The sequence below is a fragment of the Syngnathus typhle genome, linkage group LG20, assembly GCF_033458585.1.
Source record: "Syngnathus typhle isolate RoL2023-S1 ecotype Sweden linkage group LG20, RoL_Styp_1.0, whole genome shotgun sequence".
Lineage (NCBI taxonomy): Eukaryota > Metazoa > Chordata > Actinopteri > Syngnathiformes > Syngnathidae > Syngnathus > Syngnathus typhle.
Genome location: NC_083757.1, coordinates 1,669,438 through 1,696,347, shown reverse-complemented (window position 1 = coordinate 1,696,347; position 26,910 = coordinate 1,669,438). Strand labels below are relative to the sequence as shown.

The following is a 26,910-nucleotide window of genomic DNA, read 5'->3' as shown; positions in this document are numbered from 1 at the left end:
CGAACCTCAGCATGCGTTCGTTGGCCTGGTGGTCAACGCCGAGCTGGTTGGCTAACGTCGGGGAGATGATACCGAAGGAGCCCAGCGGCTGATTGGTGATAGGTGAGGTAGTCGGGCGAGTGGACATGCCGCTCACGGACGGAGAGTCTTTTAGAACACTAGAAAAGGGCAGGCAAGTAGGCGCGCACGACACCGACATGTTCACCACCTCCACCATCTTCTTATTGACGAAGGCCAGGCCCGAGTTGGGCGCCTTGGAGCTTTTCGTGGGCTCATGGGCGGCTTCGTTCTGGCTGGCCGCTATCCCGTTGCGAGCCATCTCATCGGAGCCTTGCCAAGGTTGCGAGGAATCAACTTGGTGATGAGTCTCGTCGACGTCGATGACACCCGGCTGCCCCGTTGCGTTTATTCTAGCGCTTAACTCGTGTCCAGCTTCCAAAGCGGCAAGATGTACATCCTCCACAGAGACACTCACCCCGCCGATGTGATGATTTACATTCTCCCCGCGGCCGTTGGGAAGCGGACCACCGGGGCCCTCCGCCGAGCTGGATTTGTGAGCGGCTGGAAGGTTTTGAGGACGATTTGGCATTTCGGAACTTGCGTGGAAAATGGCCGATTCCGACGGCTGGGTTTGTTGTTCTGAACGACTTGAGGCATCCTGAATTTGAGTCCCGCGCTCGTCATCCGGGCTACTGATCTGCGGCGCGGACACGGATTTGGTCAGTTTGCCGCCGTGGCTCTGCTCCCGTTCGTCCTCGTACGGCAACGAGCTGATGGACGTCAACGAGGCCTGTATACCGCCGCTGGGAATGCTACCGTTGCTCTCCATCTGCAGGCCCTCCAAGGAGCTTCGGAGAACCGGGTGCCGGAGCGCTTTCCGCCGGCGGATTTCCCGTTGGCTGGAAAAATCCAAAGGGGGCGGAGCCCGCAGCACCGCTTCCAGGGGCCACGCCACGGAGCTGGGCTCGCTCTCGATACCAGAGTCTGAAATGACCGAGGACGAGCGCTTTATGATCTTCGGGAGGACCGCGCCTCCTCGATGGGACGCCTCCTTTGCCAGACGGCTGGGAGAAGAAGATGAAAAAGAAGGCGTGGAGAGCACGGGGGTGCTAACTGGAGCGTCCTCACTGTTTTGGCTAACGTTGTCCTTTGAGGTATCATTGATGGCATCTTCTGGAACGAGAACAACTTCTGTTGGATGAGAATGGAGATCTTTGACTGATGAGATGTCCTTGGGCTCTGCTACCGGTCCATCTATTCTTTTCTCCATTGGGATCGTATCCTGAGAAAGTCTGCTTTGCTTTCCTATGAGCGACACATAGGTGGTCAAATCCATACAGTCGTCACTATCTGAAGGATCTTGGGAGACTTCGAAGCATTTGGCCCTCAGAGCGCTTGGGGCGTGATCGTCGGATGTCGTCGCGTGGGGCGCCAAGTCTGCAAAGACAAAATGGTCATGACCCTTCTCGAGCAAATCCGCCATTTGGTTTACCTTTAGGAGCAAACTCCACATATCGGTCCTCAAAGATGATGGGAAGGCTGTTCCAGTCTCCATCAATGTCCAGGCACTCGACAGGTAAAGGAGGCATTTTGGCCAAGTAGTCTGAAGAGCGCACTTCTGCGGCAACCTGGCCCTGTCTGCTGATTCTTGCCACGTACAAAGAATCATTTCATCAAGAGGCTCATCCAGATGAGTTTTTTTTCTCCTTCCTATACTTACAGCTCCTCTTGAAATAGCAGCGATGTCTCTTTGGGGTGCTCTGTGAAGAAATACGCCTCGGAAAATCTCCTCACCTACGAGAAAGAAAAGATGGCGCTGAGCTGTGATTAGGTGCTGATGATTGTGTCATTCTCTCATTTCAAAACGTCGCTGACAACAAATCGCCGGCAGGACGAGACTTCTCGGCCAAGATAATTACGGAAAATGCGTTCGTTGAAATTCCACCGACGTGTGAAAGCTTGCCAGCATCCCGCCACGACGGGGTACTTCAAAAGCAAACATGTTGATTACTTTCAGACAACAAAGCACCATCGCCCCACCGAGAGAGAGAGAGGCAGCCAACGAGCCTTACGATTCATTTTAAACGGGACGCTGATGACGCAGCACTTGCCGCCGAAGATAGAACGACTTGTCGGCAAAATTCCATTTAAGGTGTGCGAGTCCGAAGTCTTTTTTGCACAATCGCTGGATGACGAAAAAAGATCCAAAATGGATAAAAAATGCAACTGCTAGTTCTAAAAAAAAATGGATTCCTGGTTCTTTGGCTCTCACCCTGAGCGTGTGATGCTCCTGAGCCAAGTAGGAGAGGACGTGCGGATTGAGCACGGCCGATTCCAGAAAGCCACTCCACAGAGCGCTCAGCTGCGTGCAGAGGTGGCCCACGTCGGCGCTGATCTGCTCGGCCACCTTCTCGCGGCCCTCTTGCAGCTGGCGTGGACACAACGTATCTTATGACTTCCTCTCAAAGTGACATTTCCCTTTTCCCACACTCGCGTACCTGTAACTCTAATGCGAGCTGATTCAGCGTCTCTTCCGCTGGCAGGACTTCTGGGATAAAGTCGAAATGAGTGTCATCAAAATATTCGATTAGAATAATCCGTTGACCTCATTCGACCTGTGTCCAGCGGTATCTGCTGGAGCTGCGGCACTTCCTTCATCAACGCGGTGCAGTAGCTGTTGAGCGCGGCCTGCGCCGCCAGCAGAAGGCGACAGAGTCTTCTGTGCCAAGTGTACGCTCTCTGCAGGCCGTCCTCACTGGGCACATAAAAGCTCCCCTGGGGAGAGAAGAGGCAAATGTCAGCCGCTTTGTAGGTCAGTCGTCAACCCGCCACGTGCAGGAAAGGCGCCCGGTGACTGCACTCCCGTTAAATGTGGGCCTTTTTGCACGTTAGCAAAGTCGTGGTCATTACGTGGGAGATCAAAAAAGGCGGGAGGGAAAAAAAAAAAAAAAGGCTCTTAAACACAGACTACTTTTGAGCCACTCGCCGGCGAAATACCGTAAATTCCGGACTATAAGCCGCAACTTTTTTCCAAAATTTTGAACCCTGCGGCTTATAGTCAGGTGCGGCTTATATAAGAAAAAAACTAAAATATCCCCCAATTCTAGCTGGTGCGGCTTATAGTCCGGTGCGGCGTATAGTCCGGAATTTACGGTACACATCTCGATTAGCGTCGGGATGTCTGCCTGGCACAGAACAGAATATAAAAACTAACTCATTTAGATGTATCATTTGGAGGAGCCTCCATATCTGATATCTCCTTGACCTTGACCAGACCTGATGTTTTTGTTCTGCCATCCAAACAAAAGAGAAAAAAATCCAAAATGGCTCATGCCTGGTTGCCGTTTGTGCGGACATACTGTAATTTTCCCTTTGGGCGGGCCCTCTCATCATACCTGCGTGCGCTCTGTAATCGCGACAGCTCAGTATCAGAAAACCAGGAAGGAACATCTGGATGTTTACTTTCATAATTCACTTGACTTATAAGCAGCGTGACAGGCGGCCATGTTTTTGTTTGAACTAGTCATTATCCAAGAAACGTCGTTTTGGGTTGGACTGACAAAAATTGGCTTCGTGCCATAAAGTTGAGCGAGTTGGAAAGCTTTTTCACCTGCAGCGACGTGGCGCTTGAGAGTAAAAACTCATTACGGGGATCAAAAGAAGACATCTCAGCACCACCACCCCTCCCTCCCTCCACCCTCCCTCTTCCTGGTCCTGGTCTCGAGCTTATTAAAGTGGCCAGCCAGGGGTGGGAATCAAAGCAAGATGGGCTCGCTCATTAAGATTTACAATGGAGAGACGGTGACGTCGGAAGGAACACGAGTTGCCAGTTTAAAAAACTGAAACTGTGCAGTTGTCAATTTAGATATGAGTGGCACCCAGTTTGTGGGTTGGACCTTAAAAAAAAAACTCATCATCTGAGTTTTAAACCTTGTAATCTGCTTTTTGAGCTTCACGTGACCAATCCCGAGGATGACACATAAGCAACATCAGTCCGGCAAACGGATCATCTCCTACGTCAACAAGGGATAACATTCACTCGGAGCGGGACTTCCCGCGTCATACCTCGGAGATGATGGGCTTGCAGTAGCCCGCTCCCAAGACGAGGTTTTCCACAGAGACGGCAGCTGGCTCGGCGGTGCTCTCCGCTGAGCCTCTTCCCAGCCAGGAGCCCTTCCCCGTGCGAGCAAAGCTGGACGGAGAAGATACAAAGTATGTCCGAGAAGATCACATGAGAAGAACCTTTGTGCTACCTGATCAGAGGCTGATGTAAGGCAACCAGTGAGGCGTGGATGGACACGGAAATGACGGACAGGTGGAAGTAGTCGAACATGACGGGAACGTGGTGATGCAAGCCTCTCTGCGGGTGGAAGTGCAGGTCGAGGGTTCGGCTGCTGATCAACGGGACCGAGACCACGTCGGCCAACCTGGGAAAGGAAGCCATCGATCAGGATGACCACGATTACCAAAATCGCCCGTGACGACGCCTACTGTTGCTCGTTGTCGGTGAAGTGAAGATCCAGCTTCAACTGGAAGTCCACCTCGCCGAGGGCCTCCTCCAGCTACAAAGACAAGAACATGGAGATGATTCCCATGGTGCGGTAAATCCGGGATCAAACCTGATCTGATTAAAGTCTTTCAAAGCATTTTTTTAATCATGTTCTCTCTGGCTTGCAAATGTGTCATGTGACGTCCTACGTGTCTTCTAATCTCATGCAAAGTAAGAGAATTAAATCAAAGGGGCCAAAACAAACGTGCATGAAAGAGAACGAATGGATTCTTTTGAAGGTTAGCCGCGGTAATAGATTTGCACGGTGGCGGCGGCGATGAGAGCGCATCCCCTGCTGCGTCCCAAACAACAGCGAAGGCGGCCATTTTTCCTCACGGCCATCGATCAGATGCCAATAAGGCGGGAAGCGAGGGGCTATTTTGGTCGGCGTTATCTCCGGATAGGAGCTCAACGCAGATAACCTCCGAAAGGTTAATGAGCCCAGAGGGCCTTTGGGACACCCGGCGTGGCGTTCCCTCATTTCGTGTCTAGCAAAAAAAGGTCGACTTTTTTTTTTTGCTTTCCGTCATTTGTAATTCAAGCAGTTTTTTTTTTTTTTTTTTTTAAGAATTAATACCCACAACCAGTTCCAACGTGCACATCCCTTCTGCAAATATGATTTTGTGCACGTCACCTTCACGCTGACGCAGAATGCTAAATGATGCGCGGGAGCAAATGATGCACAAAATAAGTTGGAAACCGCACAGAACCAGATGCGCAAGTTTTCATTTAGACGGCCGCAGTTTCACAATCTAATAAGGTGACGCACAGAAAAAATGTACGTGGGTGCAGGAAATGTCACCGGGGTGACTCACCCGCTCTCCATCCAGCAGCAGATGCACTTTGAAGACCATGCTGTCGTTGACAGAGATATCCTCGTTCCTGTAAAGGATCTGGAAGATCCGGCTGAACACGACGCCCTCGTACACCCCCGGGGAGCTGAAGCTGCATTCGCCTGCTGGGCGACAACATGGCATACGTTACGGCGCAAGCGGCGACGTGACAGGATGTCGCTGTACATATGCAAATGCGTCCCGTTGGATTTCGAATGCTGCACTTCAAGGTTGCGGCTGGATCATAAATGAAACATTTATTTGATTGAGCTAGTTGCAAGGATCAAAACTGTTGCACAATTTAAATGTTATTTATTTGCACGGATCAAAACAGCACACATGGGAAGCCATGATATGCTCTCTTGTCTGGTCTGGTGCTATTTTCACACAAGCAGCACGGGCATCCAGCCGTGAGGCCCGAGAGGCCTTTAAGACGTCCCGCAGAGGCGGTGTGCCTGTTTGGGTCTTAAAGGCTGCCTCTCTCCACGGGTGGCGGTGGGGGGGGGAAGGCTCGCTCCTGATAACGCCGCCGCCGTCGCATCAAACGGCCTCAAAGCTGACGAGTGGGGGAGTGTGTGACTCGTGTCAAAGACTTGTTGGATGTGTGAAGGAGACCCGAGTGCCGGACTCCGAAAAAGGATGTGTTGGGCTAGTTTTGGACTGCAATTGAAATGCATTTCCAGACTTACTTAAATTTTCGACTTAAGTACCCGGGCCAGAATCGACAAGTAGGCTGCTATTTAGGAATGATGCAAGAGCTGACAAAACACTTTCCAAATGAAACAACATTTATTTTTCACAGAGTACCACTGATTTAAAAAATATATATAATAAAGCCAGCTCGCCATTCATTTTAAACAGCCTCTCTCAAATAATTCAGACCAGGCCGAAAGACTAATGAACGCCGACGGCGGCTTTGTTAAAAGCCTTCAAGACATCCGTCAATCAAAACAACATAATATCCTTACATTTTGGAAGTAACATGTCACACATCAAACGCTTATTGCATAATGAGCCGCTTCCGTCTGTACCCCTTTTTAGGGCGTTATCACATCCTGCACTTTAAAACTTGCTCAAATGCCCCTAAGCTTCGGTCACAGTCATTCTGTGCCTGAAATAATCTGTTCAGCGCCTCCGGTATGCTACATCTGCTGTGTATTAATGTGTGTGTCCTAACAATAAACCCCCCCAAAAGTCTCAGCGTACAATTGCTCTTCGTGATCCTACGACATCCCGCTTTGAAAATCATCATGGCGAGTGAACAGCCGTCGTGAATCGCTTCACTTGAGTGTTTGACGCAATCCGTCACGCTCGTCTGGGGCGCAATGAGCGAAATGTCAAGCGTAATTCGTGACCTTGTGAAAATGTGGCAAATTTCTCTTTTTTTTTCCATTCCTCTCAGCTCAATCCTTTCTTGTCCTCTAAAGAACAACCTCTTTTTTTGTAAGAGCCAGATCCCCACAATCTGCCAAAGACACACACACACACACACGACTCGCCAGTGCGGGGGAAGCTAAAAATAACCGTGATTCCTGTGAATCATTATTGTCAGTGAATCGGCTTCCTGGATAGCTGAGGAAGCAGATTGCAAGGCTCAAAAAAAAAAAAAAAAAAAAAAAAGAGATGTCAAGTATGTAAATTGAGCGTGCGTGATTGTATTTCACCTTTGTATAGAGGACGAAGTCATCATGTGAAAATACTTGAATGAACATTGATTACGAGCGGGAAGCGATCGAGCAGCCATGTTGCTTGTGGAACTCAGAAGACTCCATATTGTTATTTACTAGGGGTGTAACGATTCATCGATTAATCGATATAAGGCTCTACGATTTATTGGCATCGATGCTAAACGTAAACATCGATTTATATCGCCGCGTTTTAGACGCGACTTTATTTTGAAATCCAGTTCATTGTTGCTTGCTTCCTCTTTCCGGGAGCAGTGGCGCGGCGTGTTGTGTTGTGAGCAGAGCAGGCACGTGAAAGGGGAGTCGACAACTAGTACGCGGCGGCTCCTGGGCTGGTGCTATGGCTAGTGTCCAAAAAGACGAGGAAATTGGCTCCCCTTTAGGCTTCAAGTCATTCTTTGGAAGCACTTTGGATTCCAAAGAAAAGATGACTCAACGAATCAACGGACAAAACACGTGCAGTTTGTAAATCCTGCCATGCGGTGATCAAATATTCAGGGAGCACAAATCTCGCCGCACATTTAAAGAAAAAACAAAGTTCAGTGTTAAAATAAGCACTTTGTATACTACAATACTCTTGTCATTTCCTAAATAAAGAGTTTGCAGTACCTTGTTGATTTTGCGTATGAATTGTTATAAATCAGGATATTGTTCTATATTTTTTATTTAAAAAAATATATATATATATGTATCGATCGTAGAGCACTATATCGCGATGTATCGTGAATGAATCACAGCAGGGTTTAAGATATCGGCAAATATCGTATCGTGGTTCTTTGTATCGATATGATATCGTATCGTGACAAACCCCGTGATTTACACTCCTATTATTTACATTTCTATTTGTTGTTTATATTGATTGATTGGCACTCACCTGCATTGTCTTGCGCCGTCACTATTAACCTGTGGAGCACTCGAGGGGAAACCTTCAACCCCGTTCGGACTTGGTAGAACCTGATGGAACATGTTTGTGCACATATGTCACAAAAACAAGTACAGATTCAAGTTTTTGGGCGACATAAATCCAAAAGGAATTCAAAATGGCAGCCCAGCCGATGGGAATCAAGAAGAGCAAATTAAAATCGATATTGCTTTACGTCTCAGCTCTCTCTCCGGGGACACGTTGGACAATTAAGGAGAGCAAAATGTGGCTGTAAAGATAATCATCACATCAGTGGTGCAATGACAACAATTCCAAAGATGAAAGCTTTGACAGAGGCAAGTACACAAATGGCTTTTCAGACAGTCGATAGATACATAATAGATGTTAATGGCAATTGGGTCAATACCAGTTAAGAGTAAAACACAGAGATGCAAATAGTCCATCTTGTTTTGGGGATTGTACAAACCAACCCATTGCATTTTCTCAATTATTTAATAACTTTCAATTTCTTACCCTCTCTGAAAAAGATCCACATTGTGAAACTTGTGCAGCTCTATGGAAAACTCCAACGTTCCCTGAACTTCAGACATGATATCGTGTCCCAGTCATCACCTGTCAAGGGAAGATACAACAACGACATCATGATTAGTTACAATTCAATTTCTAAAAATATCCTCAGTGTATGACACACAGCCCTGCGGCTTAACTGCCACAAACACAGCGTGTTTGCTTTCTGTTTAACCAACAATGTCTGGATCTCATTTGGACAAAAGACTCAAATGTGTAGACGTGAATCAGCTCTTCCACTCATGGGGGAGGGGGGGGGGGGGGAACATGCAGACATTTTATATGGATTGTGGAAATACACCAAAGCAGAAAAAAAACTGGTTTCTCTCAATGTGCCGACTCTGCACTTGCTTTGACAATGACGGGCAGCTTCCGAGAACAGAAGCTTTTGAGTTCAAAGAGAATACTTTGGTATTTAATTCCTTCACTTCTCAATAATTCTACCGCCTCCTTTCTCAAGAAACAAGTCGAGTGGGCACGGAGCGGTAAGATGAACATTGTGTACCTACTCGCCTTAAAACAATCTATCTTTGTCATGTGCTTATTACATAACGCCGGCACGCGCGGGCAAGGCAGACGTCAGCGACTTTATTAATAGGCGTAGCTTGAAAATTCATCAATCGGCTAATTATGTCGGTGCAGAGCCCGGCCGGCGCTGACAACGAGAGAGGCCCTCGACTGCCGTTGGTTGATGACGACATGAGAAAGTATCTCCTTATGTCATTTTGCGAGCTGCAAATCTATCAGAAGTTTTTTTTTTTTTTGCCTTCTATGCCTGAGCAATTGTTTTTCTGCAGAAAAAAGCCATGCAGTTCCCAGAAAAGCTGAGACAATGTGTCCTTGGCAGGAAAACACTGAGCCAGAAATCATGTGATGTCATAATCTTTGCAGAAACACACACACACACGACCCCGATGGTGGCGTACTAAGCTCTTAGCCGCTGCCTGGACATGCATGTTTTGAACGTCATGTGTCATCGCCATCACCGGGCCAAAATGGATTCTTTACTGTGGCGAAGGAATGTAATAAGGTGAGCATTTTTGCCACCCGCCTCTTTGCACACTTGTTGGTGTGCTCTTCCATCTGTCATGTGCTAAGCTAGGCATGACAGTGACCATTTGTTCTCCCGCCTGTTGCGACGCAGCCACACGATCTCGTGCTCTCCTGCTCTGCTGTTGCAGTCACATGAGGGAACGCAACACGAAACCTGCTTATCTGCAAGGCACACGCATGGCACATGTGCACCGATGTTTGGAACGGTGCAAAACTAATTATATGGCGGCATTAAATGTGGGTCATGAAGGCCTTTTTTAATTTATTTTTTATTCATATATAGTTTTTTTTATTTACTTGTGGGTCATAAAGGCCCTTTTTATTTTTTTTTATTTATATATAGTTTTTTTTTTTAATTTACTTTATTTATATTTTATTTTAGACAAGGCTATGGCCTGTGACGATATCGTAGCTCCTCCCCCTTCTTAAGCATTGCTTGTTTGGCCCCGAAATGTCACTAAGTGCATAACAGACCAATTGATGAATTTGTCAACACCAAACTGTGCACTGATCTTCTTCATCTAACAAAGTAGGGTCTACTTTCAAGCCTTGGCGGAGGTCAAGGCCTATTTGCTCATCCGCACGCAAACACGTACGCAAACATTCCGGTGCATATTTTGCTTCCCACGTTCTAGCTTCGGCATATTCCCAAAGTACTTTATTTGAACTTCGAGTTGGATGACTTGACTTCTCCTCATCTCAACAGTGATGCATTTAAGAGAAAGTTAAACACGGACAAGCGCTCATCCGAAATAGCACCTAGTGATGCTCACCGAGTCTCAACATCATTGTCTATACTAAGACCTTTCACGTCTGCTCGGTACTGTCCGAACCCGCGCGCGTGCACGCAAGCGCCACCGATTCTGCCGGAGCAAATCCGACGTGCTTACCTTAACAGCGATCCAGGAAGTGAGACGATCCAGAGAGTTAATGCAGATGGATGCGCTCCTGTGCAATGTTTATATCTCCGCTTGCAGGACTACGACGGCGGCGGCTGCTGCTGCTGCCGCTGCTGCTGTTGCCATGGTTATTCATCCAGACCCTGCGTGTACTGCAGTCCCCCCCACTTTCCCTCTCCCGCGCGTGCTCTATCGCTCTTCATCAATCCATGTCTCTCCAATCCACATGGCGGAGAGGAGGAGGAGGAGGAGGATGGGGGGGATGCCAAATTTGGGCGTCTGTTGCTTAATCCGCCTTCGCCCTCCGGCATCCAGTCCACTCGCGGTGGACGGCTGCGGTATTAATAGTAAAGCGTGCAGACGCGGCGACGTGTGTGAGCGCTCGTGTCCCGCTGCTGCACTCTGGCACGGCGCGGCCAGCCGGCCAACCAGCCGGCTGACATCAGAGCCAGCCCACTAAAAGCTGAAGTGAGCCTTCAAATGAGGAAAAAGGATCAATCATGCTGGCAATGTGTTGATGCAACCTGCAAGAGATCAACACAATAGATTAGTGGCGGGAAGAAATCATTTGCCTAACCTTGGCTTAAAGTAACCCAATGTTGTCATTATTATGATGATGCATGTCTGAAACAGCATCCGTGGTGAGTTCAAGGGCGGTCAGTGCAAGTGACAGCTATGGAAGCACTTGTCAATTCATGTCAGGCTACAAGAAGAGGAATTTGAAACACACAGTCGCTTTGAAACGTACCAGCCAATTTAATCAAATATCAAAAGGTCACTGCCGCTTGGAAAGAAAAAAAAAAAAAAGGCACTAAAAGTGGTTTGTAATTGTCTAGTCATTTTTTCCCTTACTATCCACAGTCAGGGATGAATAGATAGATACTTTTTAAAGCAAGATCATTAAATAGCATTTGAGTTATTTCATTATTCAATCATTTCATTTTCCAGCCCTGGTGTAAGAATTCAACAACCCGGACCGGCGGCCTAGGAAAATAGACAGACGGACGCAAGATGGATCGATAAACAACACATTTAATTTGATAGATGAAATGATTGCGCTGTTCCTTTAAGTTGCGTGAGCGGCCCTCCCTCCCGTCTTCACCTTGCTTTTAAAATGCCAAAGTCAATCGTAGCTTTTCGCACATGGCATTCTGCCATCGGCTTGGAGGAGCACTCTTGATTAAAGATGGAAGCGCTATTGATTTCCCCCCCCCCCCCCCCCCCAAACGTCCGCCGTACTATTAGGACGAAAAAGCCTGTCGGAATTTTCAAAGAGGTTCGGCCGCAAGGACGCCGACATCCGGGTCATCCAAGAGTAATAAAACGGAAGACTTTCAATCACATTTGAATATGGAAGGCAGACTTAGCACCATCATTCCATAACTGACCTGGATGCAGTAACAACTTGTACCGTAATTTTCAGACTATAAGTCGCGTTTTTTTTTTTTCATAGTTTGGGTGGGGGGGCGACTTATACTCAGGAGCGACTTATATACATATATGTTTTTTTCACTTTTTTGGGCATTTTATGGCTGGTGCGACTTATACTCGGGTGCGACTTATAGTCCGAAAATTACGGTAGATGTTTCCGTGGCCTCCCACTATTGTGACTTTGACATTTACAAGGGAAGATCCAGCTGGAGTCCAGCTCCAGGGCGGGGCTGCTTACATCCACAGGTCATGAGTGTACTAGTCACGAGGCCTGATTGGGGGGAGGGGGGTGGGGGGAAACAAAAACACTCTTTTTTTTCTCTTTCTTACTGCTGGTTCTGTGTGTTCTTGCTCTAATTATATCAACTGGACACATGGTCGGTCTGGCACGCCGTCTCTATTAAGGCGAAGGGAGAATTGCCACCGGTTGGCACAGAGCATAATAACAAGGCGAGTTGACGTCAACGCAACAGGGCCGGCCGGCCGACGTGCATTCCTCGAGCAAACCCGGGCTCCACACGTGTTTGTAAAATGCACGTATCATCACTCTGCTTCTTCAATCCTCACGATTACCGGGATCATTATTAAGAGAATTACATACAGGCTGCACATATCATTAGGGGGCACCCAAGAGAGGCACAAAAAAAAAGCCAGTTTACACACACATGGGGCCCCGGGGCTCCTGCATCTTTTTAAGTGTCGGTAATAAAACGGTGACACCACCTCCCTCAAGAACTCCTGGCCAATGGGAGGCCATTAAGGCAACTTTTATTTGGCCTCTGAAAAATGCTTGAACATCCCCTGCGCCGTCGCCCGCACTCACTCGCTTGTCAACATGCGCAGGTAGGACCCGGCTGAGGGGTGGGGGATTCCGATTCGACTTGAGCTCCAGCATCCGCAGCGCATCGCCGAACTTCCGTGACAATCAAACATGGCCTTCCGCTGCTCTGCTTTGACGAGGTAAATAACTCGCGGCAAGGCTTCTCATCGCTCAGCTCTGTCGTGACCTTCCACACTAAAAGGCTTTCTTTAGATTTGGTCAATAAGTATGCAATGATGTGGCGTGACAAAAAAATGCTCTTTTTCTTCTTGTAGTTTAGCAAATGTCCTAAATCTTTGGGGCAAATTCAGTACTAGCATTCTTTTTATCCAAAAATATATGGACTTTTTTTTCCCTTGGTGTAACATTACATCACGCCAAATGGTTAACGGGAGATTTATTCGGCGCGCTCTCACAGGCATGGCGCAATTAATTTGTCTCATGTGAATATGAACGTGCTCGTTCCTTTCTTTGTTTCAGCCGACAAATATCACACAAAAAAACAATTAGGCGCTAACGTGAGAAGAACAAAACGGTTGCCGCCGACTCTCATTACCACCCACTCCATTCATTTATGCAAGAACTGTTTCAAAATATGGAGAAGCGACGGATGCGCCGGTACCTTTGAGATGAAAAAAATGCCGGGGGATTTGAAGATGCTCTTCTCTTCTCTGGGCTGACGTCTGGCCCCGCAAAGACCTTGCTGCTGACAAGGCCGCCAGTCGCTTTCCCTGTCTTGGCATTTCACTCACATGTCCGTTCACACAAATCTGCAAGAGAGTTAACACCGAGAGAGGTTAGGCCCTTGACGGCAGTGCATCGCTCTCTCGGGTGGATGAGCGGCAACCTTCCATCAAGAGCAGAATTCAATTTTCGGTCTTTTATGGGGTTTGCAATACTAAATGATGCTCTTTCTTCTGTTGCAAATATTTTTTTTTCTGAGCAGAAAGCATCCCTGGACATACTCGCCTGTCCTCATGGCCCTGGTGGCTCTCCTGCTTGCTCCTGCACTTGGACGTAAGTACACCTTATTTAACAATGTCTATCCAAAGACCAAAAGGACGATGAGACTGGTGTACCTAATAACGTATGCGATTAATGTTCGGTTCCTGTACCATGGCGAGGTCACCAAGCGAAGGGGCCCGAAATAGCAGCCGTGCCTTCGTGGTCCGTGGCGTGCGGAGGATTAAATGAGATTAAGCGTTCCCCCTCTGACAGTCCCAACAATGCCATTGTCTGCACAAGCTGTAAATGTAAAATGACGGCGCTAAGCGTCAGTAGGAGTTTTTTTTAATTTCAAAACGTGCACACGGGAAGCCATGTGACATCATCGCGGTCCGTGGCACGTAATGAGTGGCTTTGCCCGTGTAAAGCGACGGTAGATGGCAACTTTAACAACTTGAGTGTGTGGTCAGAAAAGTGTTTAGCAGCAGTAAAAAAAAATAAATGGCATAAATTGCGTCTCACCGCTCGGTCTGATGTCTCAGCGTATTTGCTGAAGGGCTTCCAGATGTGTCCGTTGCTTCCTCCGGTTGGACTGACTCCTAAAGGCTTTAATAATAATAAGATAAATAAATAATGCTGTACCTTCTGTCTTCAGAACTGGACTTTAATCGACTGGATGGCGACACCGTCTGCCCACCTATGAGAAGCGGACAGGATGATCTTCCGGGTGGGGCATATCCTCCTGTTATTTGATGAAAAGTTGACCTGGTTGCAATTAAAGTTTGTGCCAAACAACTACGTCAAAGTTAATTTAGGAGTTCCAATTTGCATTTCTCCACATTTTATTTGATCATTTAAAATGAATTTAATTTCTCCTCAGGTTTTGATTTGATCACCCAATTCCAGCTTGATGTCATCCCGCTGAAAGGCGTGAGGAAGGTGGACGGCTCAACTCCCCTGCAAGTGGCCTACCGCCTGGACCGGGAGGCCAACTTCCAAATTCCAACCATGTGAGTCGTGCAACTTTTTAGTGTCTATTTTCAAAGAGCCATACGCCAATGTCGCCGGGTGTGTTCCCCATGCAGGTGTTGCGTTATTACAGGTCGGCCCCAGATGTTAGCGAGGGACATATAATTGATAGTGCAAACGTGTCTGAACATATTTTGGCATCTCGCCGACCGCATGCATTTCTGGGGAGGTGGGGGGAAAAAAAAAAAAACCAAGAAGCTCTAAAACTCATAGTCGATTTGAGATCCATACATAAGGCGTACTGTCAAGTTTGGAGAAAATGAACAATTTAAGATGGTGATTATAATGCACCGAATCCAACTAAATCACACGAGAACACCTTCCCGGAGACAAATCTTGACACGCCTTTTAGATCATGATTTATCTTCTGCTGCGTGAGCTCCTTCAAGGCTATGAAACAAAAACGGGATAAATAACGAGCGCTGACAACATCACTAGCTTCCTGTAAAAAATTCACGAGTTCCTAATTAAAGGCTGGACTTGGCAGGGGGATTAGTTTTTTTTTTGTGGGCGGCTTTGTGGCTTCAAATCAACTGTGGCCTCCAAATGAGACTCAACAAGGAATCAGGATTGACTCCAGCAAGTGAATGTGAACTTCTGGTTGGTCCTAAGAAGAAATAAGCGGTGTGTAATGAATGCCTTGCCATTGGGTGATCAGCCCTGCAGGCTCAGCGTTTTTAACCCAACGACGCCATTTCACACAAGTGAATTAAAGAGTTTGTTCAGGTAATGGCACTTTACATAATGAAAGCCGCCGACCCTTCAGCTCGGTCTCCATGGACGTTAAGCCTCCCGCGGGTCGGCTTGATCACATGCTGTTATGTAACGCCGGCTCGGGCTGCACGGTCACACTGAATGCTAATACGTGTTTACCGGCTCTCCACGCCGAGGTGTTTTCGACAGCACATCCTCTCTCTTCCCTTCCGTCAGCACATATTTGAGACGATACTAGAAAGAGCTCCGTTTGGTTTATTGGCTAGCAGGAAACCTCTTTTATTGCTTCTTGTTTACAAGATGTTGAAGAAGAAGAAGAAAAAAAAAAGTCACAGATCTGAATTTGCCACCTAGTGTGAATCTGGCTCATTAAAAAAAACACAGCGAGCGGAGGCTGGCCTAAGTGGAAGATTGAATTACACCCACCGAGGCAGCATATTCCACAGTGCCTGAATACGCCATAATAGAGTAACATGATTAGCTGGTGAATCTGATTTCAATATTTTTATGCCAGGTGTGATCCGACATTAACTTTGACACGACTTCCACTCAGGCTGAACAATTTTGGAAAAACGTCATCTAATTGACTTTTTGTTTCCCTCAATAATGGAAAGGATGTGATTTACCGTAAATTCCGGACTATAAACCGCGACTTATTTCCAAAATTTTTAACCCTGCGGTTTATAGTCAGGTGCGGCTTATATAAGGATTTTTTTTTTCGTGATTTTTGTGATGACTTGATCACTTTTATACACTGCGGTATCTTGAAGAAAAAAACAACAACAAAAATACTATTTTGAAACACTACTATGGCTGCTGCTTATTCTGGCTGTGTCGCTTGTGACTATTATGAGCTTTAGTAGGAATGCACGCTAGGTGACCTGCGTCAAAGGGATCTAAACCCTTCGTCACAGGCAATGTTTAGAAAGACATATTAAAGTATGTTATTAAAACTTTAAAAAGGCTTTCTGTGAACGGTCTTTCTTTGTAAAAAAATGCGTGCACGTGCGGCTTATAGTCGGTTTATATAAGAAAAAAACTAAAATATCCCCCAATTTTAGCTGGTGCGGCTTATAGTCCGGTGCGGCTTATAGTCCGGAATTTACGGTATTTCATGCATTTGTATTCTAATAAACAATTTCAGATTTGTTGTGAATTTTCCAATCATGGACCTAGGCTGAACTTCCCTCGCGGTTTCCCCGATGAATATTCCTTCATGGTGACGTTCCGCATGATCAAGAACACCGTGAGCAAAGTGTGGAACGTCTGGCAAATCGTGGACGAGGACGGCCGCAAGCAAGCCGGAATGAGGCTCAACGGGGACCGGCAGTCCCTGGAGTACTTCCTGACCAGCCCCGACGGCAACCTGCAGACCGTCACCTTCCCCGGCCTGTCCGTGCTCTTCAACACCAAGTGGCACAAGGTGATGATCGGCGTCGAGCGCGAGCAGGTCACGCTCTACGTGGACTGCCAGCCCGTGGACCGGAAGCCCATCAAGGGCAAGGGGGCCATTAACACCGAGGGGGACACTCTGATCGGCAGGCTTGACGCTGACCCCGAAGCGTCCGTGGTGGTAAGGCAGGTCAACGTATTTCGGTGACAGAGACTCCCCACGATTGGCTTTCTAGCCCGCTGTTATCATGTCTTGTTTCAGTTTGAGCTCCAGTGGATGCTGATTCACTGCGACCCAAAGAGAGCCCAGCGCGAGAACTGCAACGAGTTACCAGCCACCGAGGTACCCGGATGCGCTTAGCTGCGGTTTGCGGTGAGGCGAGCCGCCCTATTGCATGCCGGGAGGGAAGCGGGCAGAAATGGAATCGCCCAACACGCTGACGGAACGCAAAGTTAGCTTACAAGAAAGCTTCATCGTAATTGAGGGGGAAATTACAAAGTCAGCTGTTGGTTAATTCATTCCACATCTACCTGTGGTTACTAGTTCATTTCACTTCTGGTTTGTGCCACGACATTTCTTGGAAGAGGGCAACCACGCTACTGATATTTGCAATCACTTTCTTGTTTTATCTGGATTTTAAAAGTAAGGTATATGTTTTGTTGCATTTTTTTTGTTGCACAATAATGGTCTTGTTAGACAGCAGCAAACCATGTTTAAAAAAAAATGTTTTTTTTTAATCCTCTGCAATTATGGGGAAAAGGAAACTTTTCAACAGCATGTTTATTATTCCAGCATACTGTGAATGAAATAGAGGATAACATTTTATCCAAGTATGCATGTTAGCATTTGGAATATCCATTTATTTCATTAGCATGCTTGTGATGCCAACATTTTGGTCGCTCATTAAATGAAACTTCCGCCTCAGAGAAGTATTTAAAGGGGTGTCATGATTAATGTTTGCATCTTCGCAAAGTGGAGGCGGTTACTCAGCCACAGGTACCTTTGTATGACGGATGAGCTTGAAATGAGAGCATGACAACTCACTGCAATGATTCTAAGCAGATGCGCTTCTGCTGGCTCTGATGGTGACGGGGGGTGTGCATACTTTCACTAACTGCAATTTTTTTTTTTTTTTGGTCTGATTTCTTTGGCTCCTTCAGATGTTTGCCAATGCTGAGGTATTTATCTATCCACTCTACTCTGTTTTGCTTAATCTCGGTTGCCTGGGCGCCTCATTGCACACAATAGCTTCGTAGCAATACTCTTCAGATGTCATCATTTATACAGCATATTAGAAATTTGACATATTTAATCATTACAAGCCATTTTTATTACTTACTGTCCGTTTCCTGTCGCAGCCTGAAAGATCCGTCCCAGGCCCCCCTGGAGTCAGCGGCCCCGAGGGTCCTCGCGGGCCTGCGGGGGAAGATGGTCGAGATGGACGAGATGTAAAAAAAATCTACAAAAAATAAGTCTGACATTTAAAGCATTTTTTGACAGTTTTAATTTGTCTCCAGGGTCTTCCGGGGTCTCCTGGCAGCCCAGGTCCGGCTGTAAGTACACAAAAAAATAAACTGCCCCTTTGGAAATAGAACCATTCTTCCTCCATGGCTTTTTTAGGGGGGGGGGGGGGTGTCATGACTTTAAATCAAGGTAAAGTGACTCGCACACCCACAGACCTTGGTCTCTTGATGGTTCGCAAAGTGTCAGCCTTGGAAGGCTCAGGCAAACCATCAATTTAGCAGCCTGATAATAGAGAGCCTCCATACATGATCGAATACGCCCGTACTTCCCTTCATATCACGCGAGTTAAACTTTACGTGATCGATACATAATCAATGAATCCCAGCCCATCGCCATCACTCCATTGCATCACTACAAACAAGAACTAGCAGAAGCAAAAGGTCAGATCATCACAGTCCCATCCCGCCTTAAACTAGCTGAGAAACAATGATGAATGCTCACTGTCACTCCCTTTGCGCACTCGAGAGACTGTGTGGTGATGAAGATAAAGTTCTCCTATTTGCCTTTTGTGTGTGTGCTTGGCAGGGCAGCAAAGGCGAGCAGGGGGAAATTGGACTTCCTGGGCAGCGAGGCCTACCTGGTCTACCAGGACCTACTGTAAAAAAACACCATCCATTACCAGCAAGTCTTTTGGGTATCTACTACACTAACATTGTCATCTGTTTATTTCCCACAAGGGTTCTCCTGGCCCAATGGGTCCCAGAGGGATAGTGGGCGAGAGAGTAAGGAACTATTTAAAATGCTTTATAAATGCGCCTGCAATAAGAAGATTAATTCATCTTAACTGTCTGTCCCCAACTCATCAGGGTCTTCCTGGTTTTCCTGGTCCTGCAGGTCCTGCTGTAAGTGAAGATTTATTTATTTTTTCTCAAAAAAGTCAGTGATGGGCAACTTAATTGATGAAGGGGTGCATATTTTTTCTTTTAGCAGTAGTACTGCATAAGACCGTGCACTTCCTAACCAGATCTAATACAAAAAAAATATTTTGATGAGGCAAATTGTGTGCCCGTCTGTTTTATATTGAACCAATGTGCACAATTGTAGCTTTATAGACTTCATTTCAAATGCATATGGAAAGATACATTGTTGAATGACAAACAGAAAACTGTATAATCCCGTTTAAACTGCGCTATTGCGCACTTGCACAAAAATTCCCACTCAATGACACAAAAGTGCAAAAAAGCAAGTCAATATTAAATGCAAATGTTCATTTTGCGCATCTTTTTTTTTTTCCTAACGTATAATTCAAATCCACAAATTAAATAGGCTGGTTTACTCACCTGTGCGCGTCCGTCACAGCAACCGCTTGTCCAATTAAGCAACGATACGCGCTTGTAAAACTATCAAACCTTAAATGCATTGGATGAATATTTTTCCGAGGACATTAATTTAATAAATACTGGCGAATTTTAAACGTCAACGTCACCTTGATTTGTGCACAGGTATTTTTCTTGCTCTTGCTTGTTTTGCAATTCCAACTTCGACATAGTATAGCTATGTCTGCCACCTTGTGGTTGGTACCAGTATTGCAACTCTTAATTCCTCAGGAACACAAATGATTTTTAATTCCAAAATATCAATTCATCAAGTGCCACTCCAAGTGTAGACGAGGGTCACCAGTTGCCCATCCCTGATCTAAGACATCAATCATGAAGTAATCAATCTTATGTTTGATTTTGTCTTTACAGGGCCCAGCAAGTGAAGGACCTCCTGTATGTGTTGACAATTTCCAAATTTGGTGTGGTGCAGTGAAGGTGATCTGCTCAAACTGACTGTGTTTCCGATAGGGACCACCAGGAAAACCGGGAATCCCGGGCGATGAAGGCAATATCGGGCCTGAGGTCAGTCAGGGAATGAACCAAGTATTTTAACATGAGAATAAATGTCTTTCTAAGAATCGAAGCAATTTTTCAAATTTATTTCTAAATGTTTTGATGACATGTTTTGCAGGGTGCACCAGGAGCCAAAGGGGATACTGGAAAGGCAGGACCTCCAGGGCTTCCAGGACCTCCTGGTCCAGCGGTAAGAGAAGCCTGATTGAAATCACTATTTGTGGTTGCTGGTTTGTTTCCTGGGTGCTAAATTTGGATTTAAAGATCCTTATTGCTGATTGGTCAATGCACTTCTTTTTCTTTTTTCACACACAGATGCTTTTCTTCTCGGGTTCTTCCACTTGGGAATTTCTCTGTTATGGTTGATTGATCTGTGTAAACACCTTAAGCTGCTTTGGGTGTTGTAGATGTGACTCTGCTGTGTTTTCAGGGCCCTCCTGGTCCCAGTGGTGAGGGAAGTGGGGAATCTGTGAGTGTCTTTCTGTCTTTCGGCCTTTCAACATGTTTCTTGGATGCATGGCTGCGAAATTCTCACAGAATGTCTCATCATTTACGGGACAAAACGTTGCGTTGTATGTCTTATTTTTTGTTTGGAATACATTTGTAGTGCCCTGCAGCCTGCCCTGCTGGACCTCAGGGATTGGCTGGGCTACCAGGCTTGAAGGTGAGAATTTCTTTTAATCCAAACAGGATACTACAACATATTTTTTAGTTTTTATTTTATTTTATTTTATTTTATTTTATTTTATTTTATTTTATTTTATTTTATTTTATTTTATTTTATTTTATTTTATTTTATTTTATTTTATTTTATTTTATTTTATTTTATTTTATTTACTTATTTTGCTCACAGGGACACAAAGGTATGCCTGGTGAAAATGGCAAAGATGGAATACCTGGAGAAAAGGTGCACACTTTGATTGACACCATAAACAATATTGAATGTAAACAGTAAAGTGTCACCATGTGACTATCTTCATTCGATCCACAGGGAGATTCTGGACCTGAAGGCCCTCAAGGTGCGCCAGGTCGCATGGGAGACGACGTAAGACTATTAATTGTCACAATTACGTTAACATTGTAAATGTCTTCTCTATAATGTGATATCCGTCCGTGTCAGGGACAAAGAGGACCCATTGGACCAACTGGTACAACAGGAGAAAAAGGAGACAGGGTATGTTCAATTTAGGTCCGATTATATTCGATTCGCGTTGAAGTAAGTGCTGGTTCTGTTATAGGGTCCTCCGGGTTTCAATGGCATGCCCGGACCCACCGGCCCACCAGGAGCGCCTGTAAGTAATCTTGCCTTGCATTGACAGCCACAAGGAAAGTCTTGAAGAGTGAATTTGTGTCCTCAGGGTGTGGAGGGATTGCGTGGACGTCAAGGTTTTGAAGGACCCAAGGGTGATGAAGTGAGTGCAACGTGCTGGCTGGAGAATATTTTTGAAAAAAATATATATTTCTCATTTGGATTTTATGTTTGATTAGGGCGCAATGGGATCTCAAGGGGAGCAGGGTCCTCAAGGAGATAAGGGAGATGTTGTAAGTTGGATTGATTACATTTGAAAGCACTCATCTGCTTTTTTTTTTTTTTTAACTTGTGCGGTGGGCTTTGACAGGGAGCGCCGGGCAAAGACGGCCTAGATGGAATTCCTGGAACTGATGGTGCCAAGGTGACTTGTCAGCTAAAAAGAAATCAATATTTTTACGTGTCTAAACTGTCAATCTACTCCACAGGGAGAGCCCGGGCCGGTCGGAACCGTTGGCGTCAGGGGGGTTGTGGGCATCCCTGTAAGTCCCCTTCATTTTTTTTTTTGCCATATACATTTTAAAGGTATTACCTTAGCGGTGTATTATTTATTTTTTTCAGGGGCTTCCAGGCAAGCCAGGATTAGTTGGACCTACTGGTGAAAAGGTACATTTTAATTGGAATAATTTATCTGAATGACAAAATGACGTGCACATTATCTTTAGGGCGACGCCGGTGCTGATGGAGCCATCGGGCCGATTGGACTTCCGGGCAAAACCGTGAGCTTCCTGAACATTCAATTCATGCTCGCTGTACATTAATATAATATATCCCACAGGGTGAGGACGGGAAACCCGGAGAAGATGGAAAACCAGGAGAAAAAGGCTCAACTGTGCGTTGATATTGACTCCTCATTTTCTGTGATAAAATTCTGAATATGTGATACCTTTCTAGGGTGGATCAGGGAAACAAGGGCCAGTGGGGCCAGCAGGTCCTCCAGGTATTGAGGTAACAACACCTTTTTAAATTTCATTGGGGTTGTGGCGATGACAAATTAACAAACGGGTTTCAAAATTGATCCTCGCAGGGTGAAAAGGGCGAGAAAGGCAACGCTGGGGAAACTGGAATGAAAGGTCACACTGGACACAAAGGAGATCAGGTTGGATGATCTTCTTACTAAAATGCCACGAAGCAAACAAAAGTATCGATTCAAGTTCTGTCGATAGGGCCCGATGGGACCAGAGGGACCAAAAGGAACTTTGGTATGTTTACCTCGATTGCAAACATATTATTTGTGTTTAATGACGAAAACATATGATTCAGGGAGCTACGGGTCTTCCCGGAGATCCTGGAGTCAAGGGAGATCAGGTATGTTTTGTGTTTTGGCTTCATTGGTTTGAATGAAACATTAAACCTAGCATCTCTCCATCAGGGTCCACCTGGAATTCCTGGAATTAAAGGAGAGGTATCCATATTTTTTTCATGTTCATAACCAGAGTGGACTGGCTTTGATTTACACTGTTCCACTCAGTATGGAACAAAGGGCGACAGAGGAGCAACCGGACCAGAAGGTCGACCGGGTCGGCCAGGCCACGAGGGCGTGGCTGGTCCAATGGGATCCCGAGGGCTGGAGGGAGAGCCGGGTTTACCTGGGGCACCGGGTCCCAGAGGTCTGCCTGTAAGCGTTGCGCCTGCTGACTCTACCGGAAGTTGCTTTTCAAAATAAAATGTGCTGATCCACATTTATGAACTCCTCACAGGGCCCAAGAGTTAGCGACGACAACCTTCGGGAGATGTGCTCGGCCGTGGTTGAAGGTTAGTTTGTACGTTTTGACTTGAAATGGTGGCACAAATTGACTTGTTCTATATTCTGGACTTTGCAGAACAATTAGGACAATTCATGAAAGATTTCCTAAAGAGACCGGCTGCATTGGGATCTCCTGGCATCCCAGGACAAGCGGGACCACCGGGCCCTGCTGGAGCTGACGGTGCTCCGGGACCACCGGGAGCTCAAGGGCCCATGGGGGTCAAAGGCCATCCGGGCTACTTTGGCATGCCAGGTGCACCGGGAAAGAAAGGTCAGGATGGAGATGACCCAAAGACTTGGGTAGATCCCAATCAACTGGCTCCTTTTTGTAGGTGACCCTGGAGCTAAGGGAGATAAAGGAGATAAAGGTGAAGATGGCGTTGGAATCAAAGGAAGTGCAGGACTACCAGGTGCACCAGGTAAAAAAAAAAAAAAACACTCATGTTTACCATGCTACATGTAAAAACAAATGTGCTTCAAAACTACTTTAGGTGTTCCAGGTGCTCCCGGCATCGGCAAAGATGGCAAGGATGGAGAACGTGGCGAACAAGGAAGCCCCGGCGTCCCAGGAGCGGCCGGTCCAAAGGGTCCATCTGGTCCACCAGGTCTTTGTGACCCATCGACCTGCACAATCCGAAATCCACCACCTCTCTTTATGTACAGCGGGAAGAAGTCATCCACTTACAGAAAAAAGTGAGACATGGACGCACCCGGATCTTCAACCTTCAAGTGACGGACGGCGCTTATAAACTGGTCCACAAGTCCAGTTTTGATCTTCAGGAGTCTACATTGGAACTGGGGATGTTAGCGACACAAAGGGAAACAAGACACGGCACAACTGTAGAAATTGTATAGACTTGTGAGGAGCGACTTTAATGGGAGCTAATCGGAAGGTGAACGAGTTTTAACAAATATGAACAAACTGTAAAATAGAAAACATTTTGTCGGACTACATGTAGTATTTCATTTTCAATAGTGTTGCATACATCACAATCCAATTTTCTGTCACAGTGCCAAATAATCATCTTTTTTTTGGCACAATTATGTCAAGCTTTTCAGAAAAATTGGTTTTGGAGAGAAACGCTTGTCATTGGGGCGTTGCCCGGATACAAAGGAAAATCAATATTGTCTCCCGTATGGGCACAATGCAAACATTCAGTTCAAATATGACCATTAGCTTAGGTAAAAAAAAAAAAATCAAGGACAATGTTATCAAACATTCCAGCCAGTTCGAGGTCGTGTGCACAAGGGTGAGACCGCACAAGCCGTAAAAACCGAGCACAGGTGATTAACGCTGCAATCAATTGTTTGATGACCAGAACAGAACTAGCCGAGCCGTAGCCTCGTCACAATTCAAGTCTGCCAACGTGGTTTGGGATGAATTTATTCCAGTACAGTACATTACATGAGTCTTCATTACAATATGCTACTATTTTTAAAAATATTTTAGCACCATTTTCACCAGATAAAAAAAAAAAAAAAAAAAAAAATCAATATATTGTGGAATAAAAGCACTTGGGATATATTCTTTTAATTAGCAAAGGTCACTAAATGGCTCTGTGTTTTGTGCATGTCTGACGGAGGACAAACCATTTTTTTGGAAAAGTACAAGACCGTTAAATGTACTTTAATGGTTTGACCTTCTAAATTGGGTTGAGAATTGCTCTTTGAGTTGATTTTTCTAAGAACCGATGTAAAAGCCAAATGGAATCGATTAAAAAAAAAAAAGAGAGAGAAGTCTATAAATAAACTAAATTAGCTTACTTGGGCCCGTTGACACTAAGTCATAAAGTGGCACATGAGAAAGCGCTTTGAAGCAACAAGCCTTTCGGGAAAAAAATAAAATAATGAATAGCAATGTCGCAAATTGTTCCTCTTCAATAAATGAAAATTGCTTTAAAAAAAACAAAAAAAAAACGCCATTCCCTTTGAATCCCAAATCATTTCTTTATATAGCAAACCACATTTTGGAATTCAAAACTCTCCCAATCTCACCCAGAGGTAGTCAAGCTCAAATAAATGAGTTGGGAGTTGCATGGCCGTCGATTTATTCCAACATTAAAAGTTAAAGCATATCAAAAAGAGGATAGTACTACTTACCTCCATTTTGGACAAGCGGGGCAGAATGATCCCATTCAAGGCTACATAAGAGGCACAAAAGTGCTCCGCCATCACTCCCACAAACAATCATTGTCAATACCGCCTAAGAATTCAAAATGGCTTCCCAAAGTCCCGCCCCACCCGATACTAGCAAAATACTAAACCCGATACCAAGCGATTACCTAACAGATTGAGCAGTGAGAGAAATCTCGAGCTTGACATACCTGGAGAGACTTGCATTATCCGCCCGCTCCTGATATATTTGACAAGAAGCATGCAAGTCAGGAAAACGTATTTAGCTGCCCTCTTTACCCCACATTCCATCTTCAAAAGTCCCTGGCATCCAATCCCCCATCATTTGCGAGAAGAAAACACAGAATAATCGTCAGTCCTCCAAAGGTGAGGTTGGAAGCCTCCCAAAAATCTTCTTTAGTCAGACGCTACAATGTTCATAAATACAGCTGTACTTAAGGCTCTTTTCATTTTAAGTCCCCTTGACATTTTTGGAGTGAGGTCTGTTCGCAAGGCTGGCGTAATAGGCGCACTGGGAGGGGTCACATTGCCCGGTAGGTCCCGGAGGGCCCGGTTGACCGGTGGGGCCGGGATTTCCTGGCTCCCCTTGGGCTCCGGATTGTCCCGGGCTGCCGTCTTTCCCATAACCCGGCATACCAGCCGGGCCTGTGGTCGGGAGACGGAATGGCTTTAGCAGCAATCGAGAGGCGTCTAATGCAGTGGTTCTTAACCCGGGTTCCATCGAACCCTAGCGGTTCGGTGGGTCGGTCTCAGGGGTTCGGCAGAGCCTGCACTGCACACACCTGATTTATAAATTGGTGATATCTCAACTAGTCTTGCAAAGGCAACAGTAGAAGTTACACTGATTTGCAGGGATGTTGCGAGTTCATGCATTGTGTCGGTTTTGTCACGCACGGCTCATTTTGTGCACCAGTAAAAAACATCTATGTCTTGAATTTGAAACAAAAATAATTTTATTATTCACTGAAGAGAGATTCGGTGAACGCGTCTATGAAACTTGGGGCTTCGGTACCTCCAACAAGGTTAAGAACCACTGGTCTAGTGTGAATGTTTTTAGTTGTGATATTACCTATTGCACCAGGAGGACCTTGCTCTCCTCTTTCACCAACCCCAGAATCTCCTTTGTCTCCTTTAGTACCTCTTTCACCTGAAAGGAACACAAATAGGGTTAGTGGATGGTGTCATCTGAAAGTTTTTGTCGCGGGCCGCTACCTTTGGGACCCGCGGGTCCCCTCGATCCCTCGCCTCCGTTCAGTCCAGGCATGCCCGGTTCCCCGGGCGGGCCAGGTCGCCCGGGGTTGCCGTCTTTACCCGGAAGGCCGGGTGCTCCCGGGCGTCCCGTGGAACTCTTCACATGGGCGGGTTGCATCTGAGCCATGAGGTAGGCCAATTTGGCTAGAAGCACAAAAGAAAGACTCCATCAGGAAATGGACTCTTCAGATATGATGTGAAGCTGTTGCCTCACCATCCAATTGCTTGGACAATTCCTCCTGAATGAGCCTTCTCATCTGCTCCACTGATGCGGACTCCCCCTGAGGAGATGCGGTTGATTCCGGTTGACTGA

At 46.0% G+C, this 26,910-nt stretch overlaps 3 protein-coding genes across 10 annotated transcripts in view; 1 reads left to right on the top strand and 2 right to left on the bottom strand.

Annotated features, from left to right (window-relative positions):
• The window catches only part of fam135b (family with sequence similarity 135 member B), a 13,608-nt gene extending 2,724 nt beyond the window's left edge, over positions 1-10,884 (bottom strand). Inside the window, exons 1-13 of one of the 5 annotated variants that reach the window (XM_061267310.1) lie at positions 10,461-10,884; positions 8,464-8,562; positions 7,942-8,021; positions 5,365-5,507; positions 4,492-4,562; positions 4,254-4,427; positions 4,066-4,192; positions 2,616-2,775; positions 2,499-2,548; positions 2,273-2,428; positions 1,721-1,794; positions 1,493-1,647; positions 6-1,437 (exon numbers count right to left, since the gene is read on the bottom strand). In XM_061267310.1, coding sequence (XP_061123294.1) covers positions 6-1,437; positions 1,493-1,647; positions 1,721-1,794; positions 2,273-2,428; positions 2,499-2,548; positions 2,616-2,775; positions 4,066-4,192; positions 4,254-4,427; positions 4,492-4,562; positions 5,365-5,507; positions 7,942-8,021; positions 8,464-8,540 — 2,699 coding nt within the window. In that variant the 5' untranslated portion in view covers positions 8,541-8,562; positions 10,461-10,884. Of the gene's footprint in view, positions 1-5; positions 1,438-1,492; positions 1,648-1,720; positions 1,795-2,272; positions 2,429-2,498; positions 2,549-2,615; positions 2,776-4,065; positions 4,193-4,253; positions 4,428-4,491; positions 4,563-5,364; positions 5,508-7,941; positions 8,022-8,463; positions 8,855-10,460 lie in introns of those variants that run through there. The other 4 variants (XM_061267313.1, XM_061267309.1, XM_061267312.1 and 1 more) reach the window with 4 other exon arrangements.
• Positions 8,860-24,163, top strand: LOC133144539 (collagen alpha-1(IX) chain-like). Of its 4 annotated transcripts, XM_061267317.1 has the most exons (40): positions 8,861-9,002; positions 9,409-9,547; positions 12,744-12,860; positions 13,667-13,737; positions 14,321-14,392; positions 14,546-14,675; positions 16,585-16,981; positions 17,063-17,143; positions 17,962-17,979; positions 18,160-18,249; positions 18,319-18,354; positions 18,851-18,922; positions 19,003-19,047; positions 19,132-19,167; positions 20,014-20,037; positions 20,113-20,166; positions 20,276-20,347; positions 20,588-20,626; positions 20,765-20,821; positions 21,011-21,064; positions 21,149-21,202; positions 21,278-21,331; positions 21,396-21,449; positions 21,516-21,569; positions 21,646-21,699; positions 21,777-21,830; positions 21,895-21,948; positions 22,028-22,072; positions 22,132-22,185; positions 22,245-22,298; positions 22,361-22,414; positions 22,494-22,565; positions 22,633-22,668; positions 22,730-22,774; positions 22,839-22,871; positions 22,938-23,084; positions 23,167-23,221; positions 23,290-23,484; positions 23,546-23,632; positions 23,705-24,163. In XM_061267317.1, the coding sequence occupies exons 3-40, from the start codon at positions 12,832-12,834 to the stop codon at positions 23,908-23,910; spliced, it is 2,838 nt and encodes a 945-aa protein (XP_061123301.1). In that variant the 5' UTR covers positions 8,861-9,002; positions 9,409-9,547; positions 12,744-12,831; the 3' UTR covers positions 23,911-24,163. The 4 variants fall into 4 exon arrangements, with proteins under 4 accessions (XP_061123298.1, XP_061123300.1, XP_061123301.1 ...); XM_061267314.1 differs by lacking the exon at positions 12,744-12,860 and having other exon boundaries at positions 8,860-9,002; XM_061267318.1 differs by lacking the exon at positions 9,409-9,547.
• col22a1 (collagen, type XXII, alpha 1) overlaps positions 24,057-26,910 on the bottom strand; it is a 20,451-nt gene continuing 17,597 nt past the window's right edge. Inside the window, exons 61-64 of the mRNA XM_061267319.1 lie at positions 26,812-26,878; positions 26,559-26,741; positions 26,416-26,493; positions 24,057-25,991 (exon numbers count right to left, since the gene is read on the bottom strand). Coding sequence (XP_061123303.1) covers positions 25,798-25,991; positions 26,416-26,493; positions 26,559-26,741; positions 26,812-26,878 — 522 coding nt within the window. The 3' untranslated portion in view covers positions 24,057-25,797. The remainder of the gene's footprint in view (positions 25,992-26,415; positions 26,494-26,558; positions 26,742-26,811; positions 26,879-26,910) is intronic.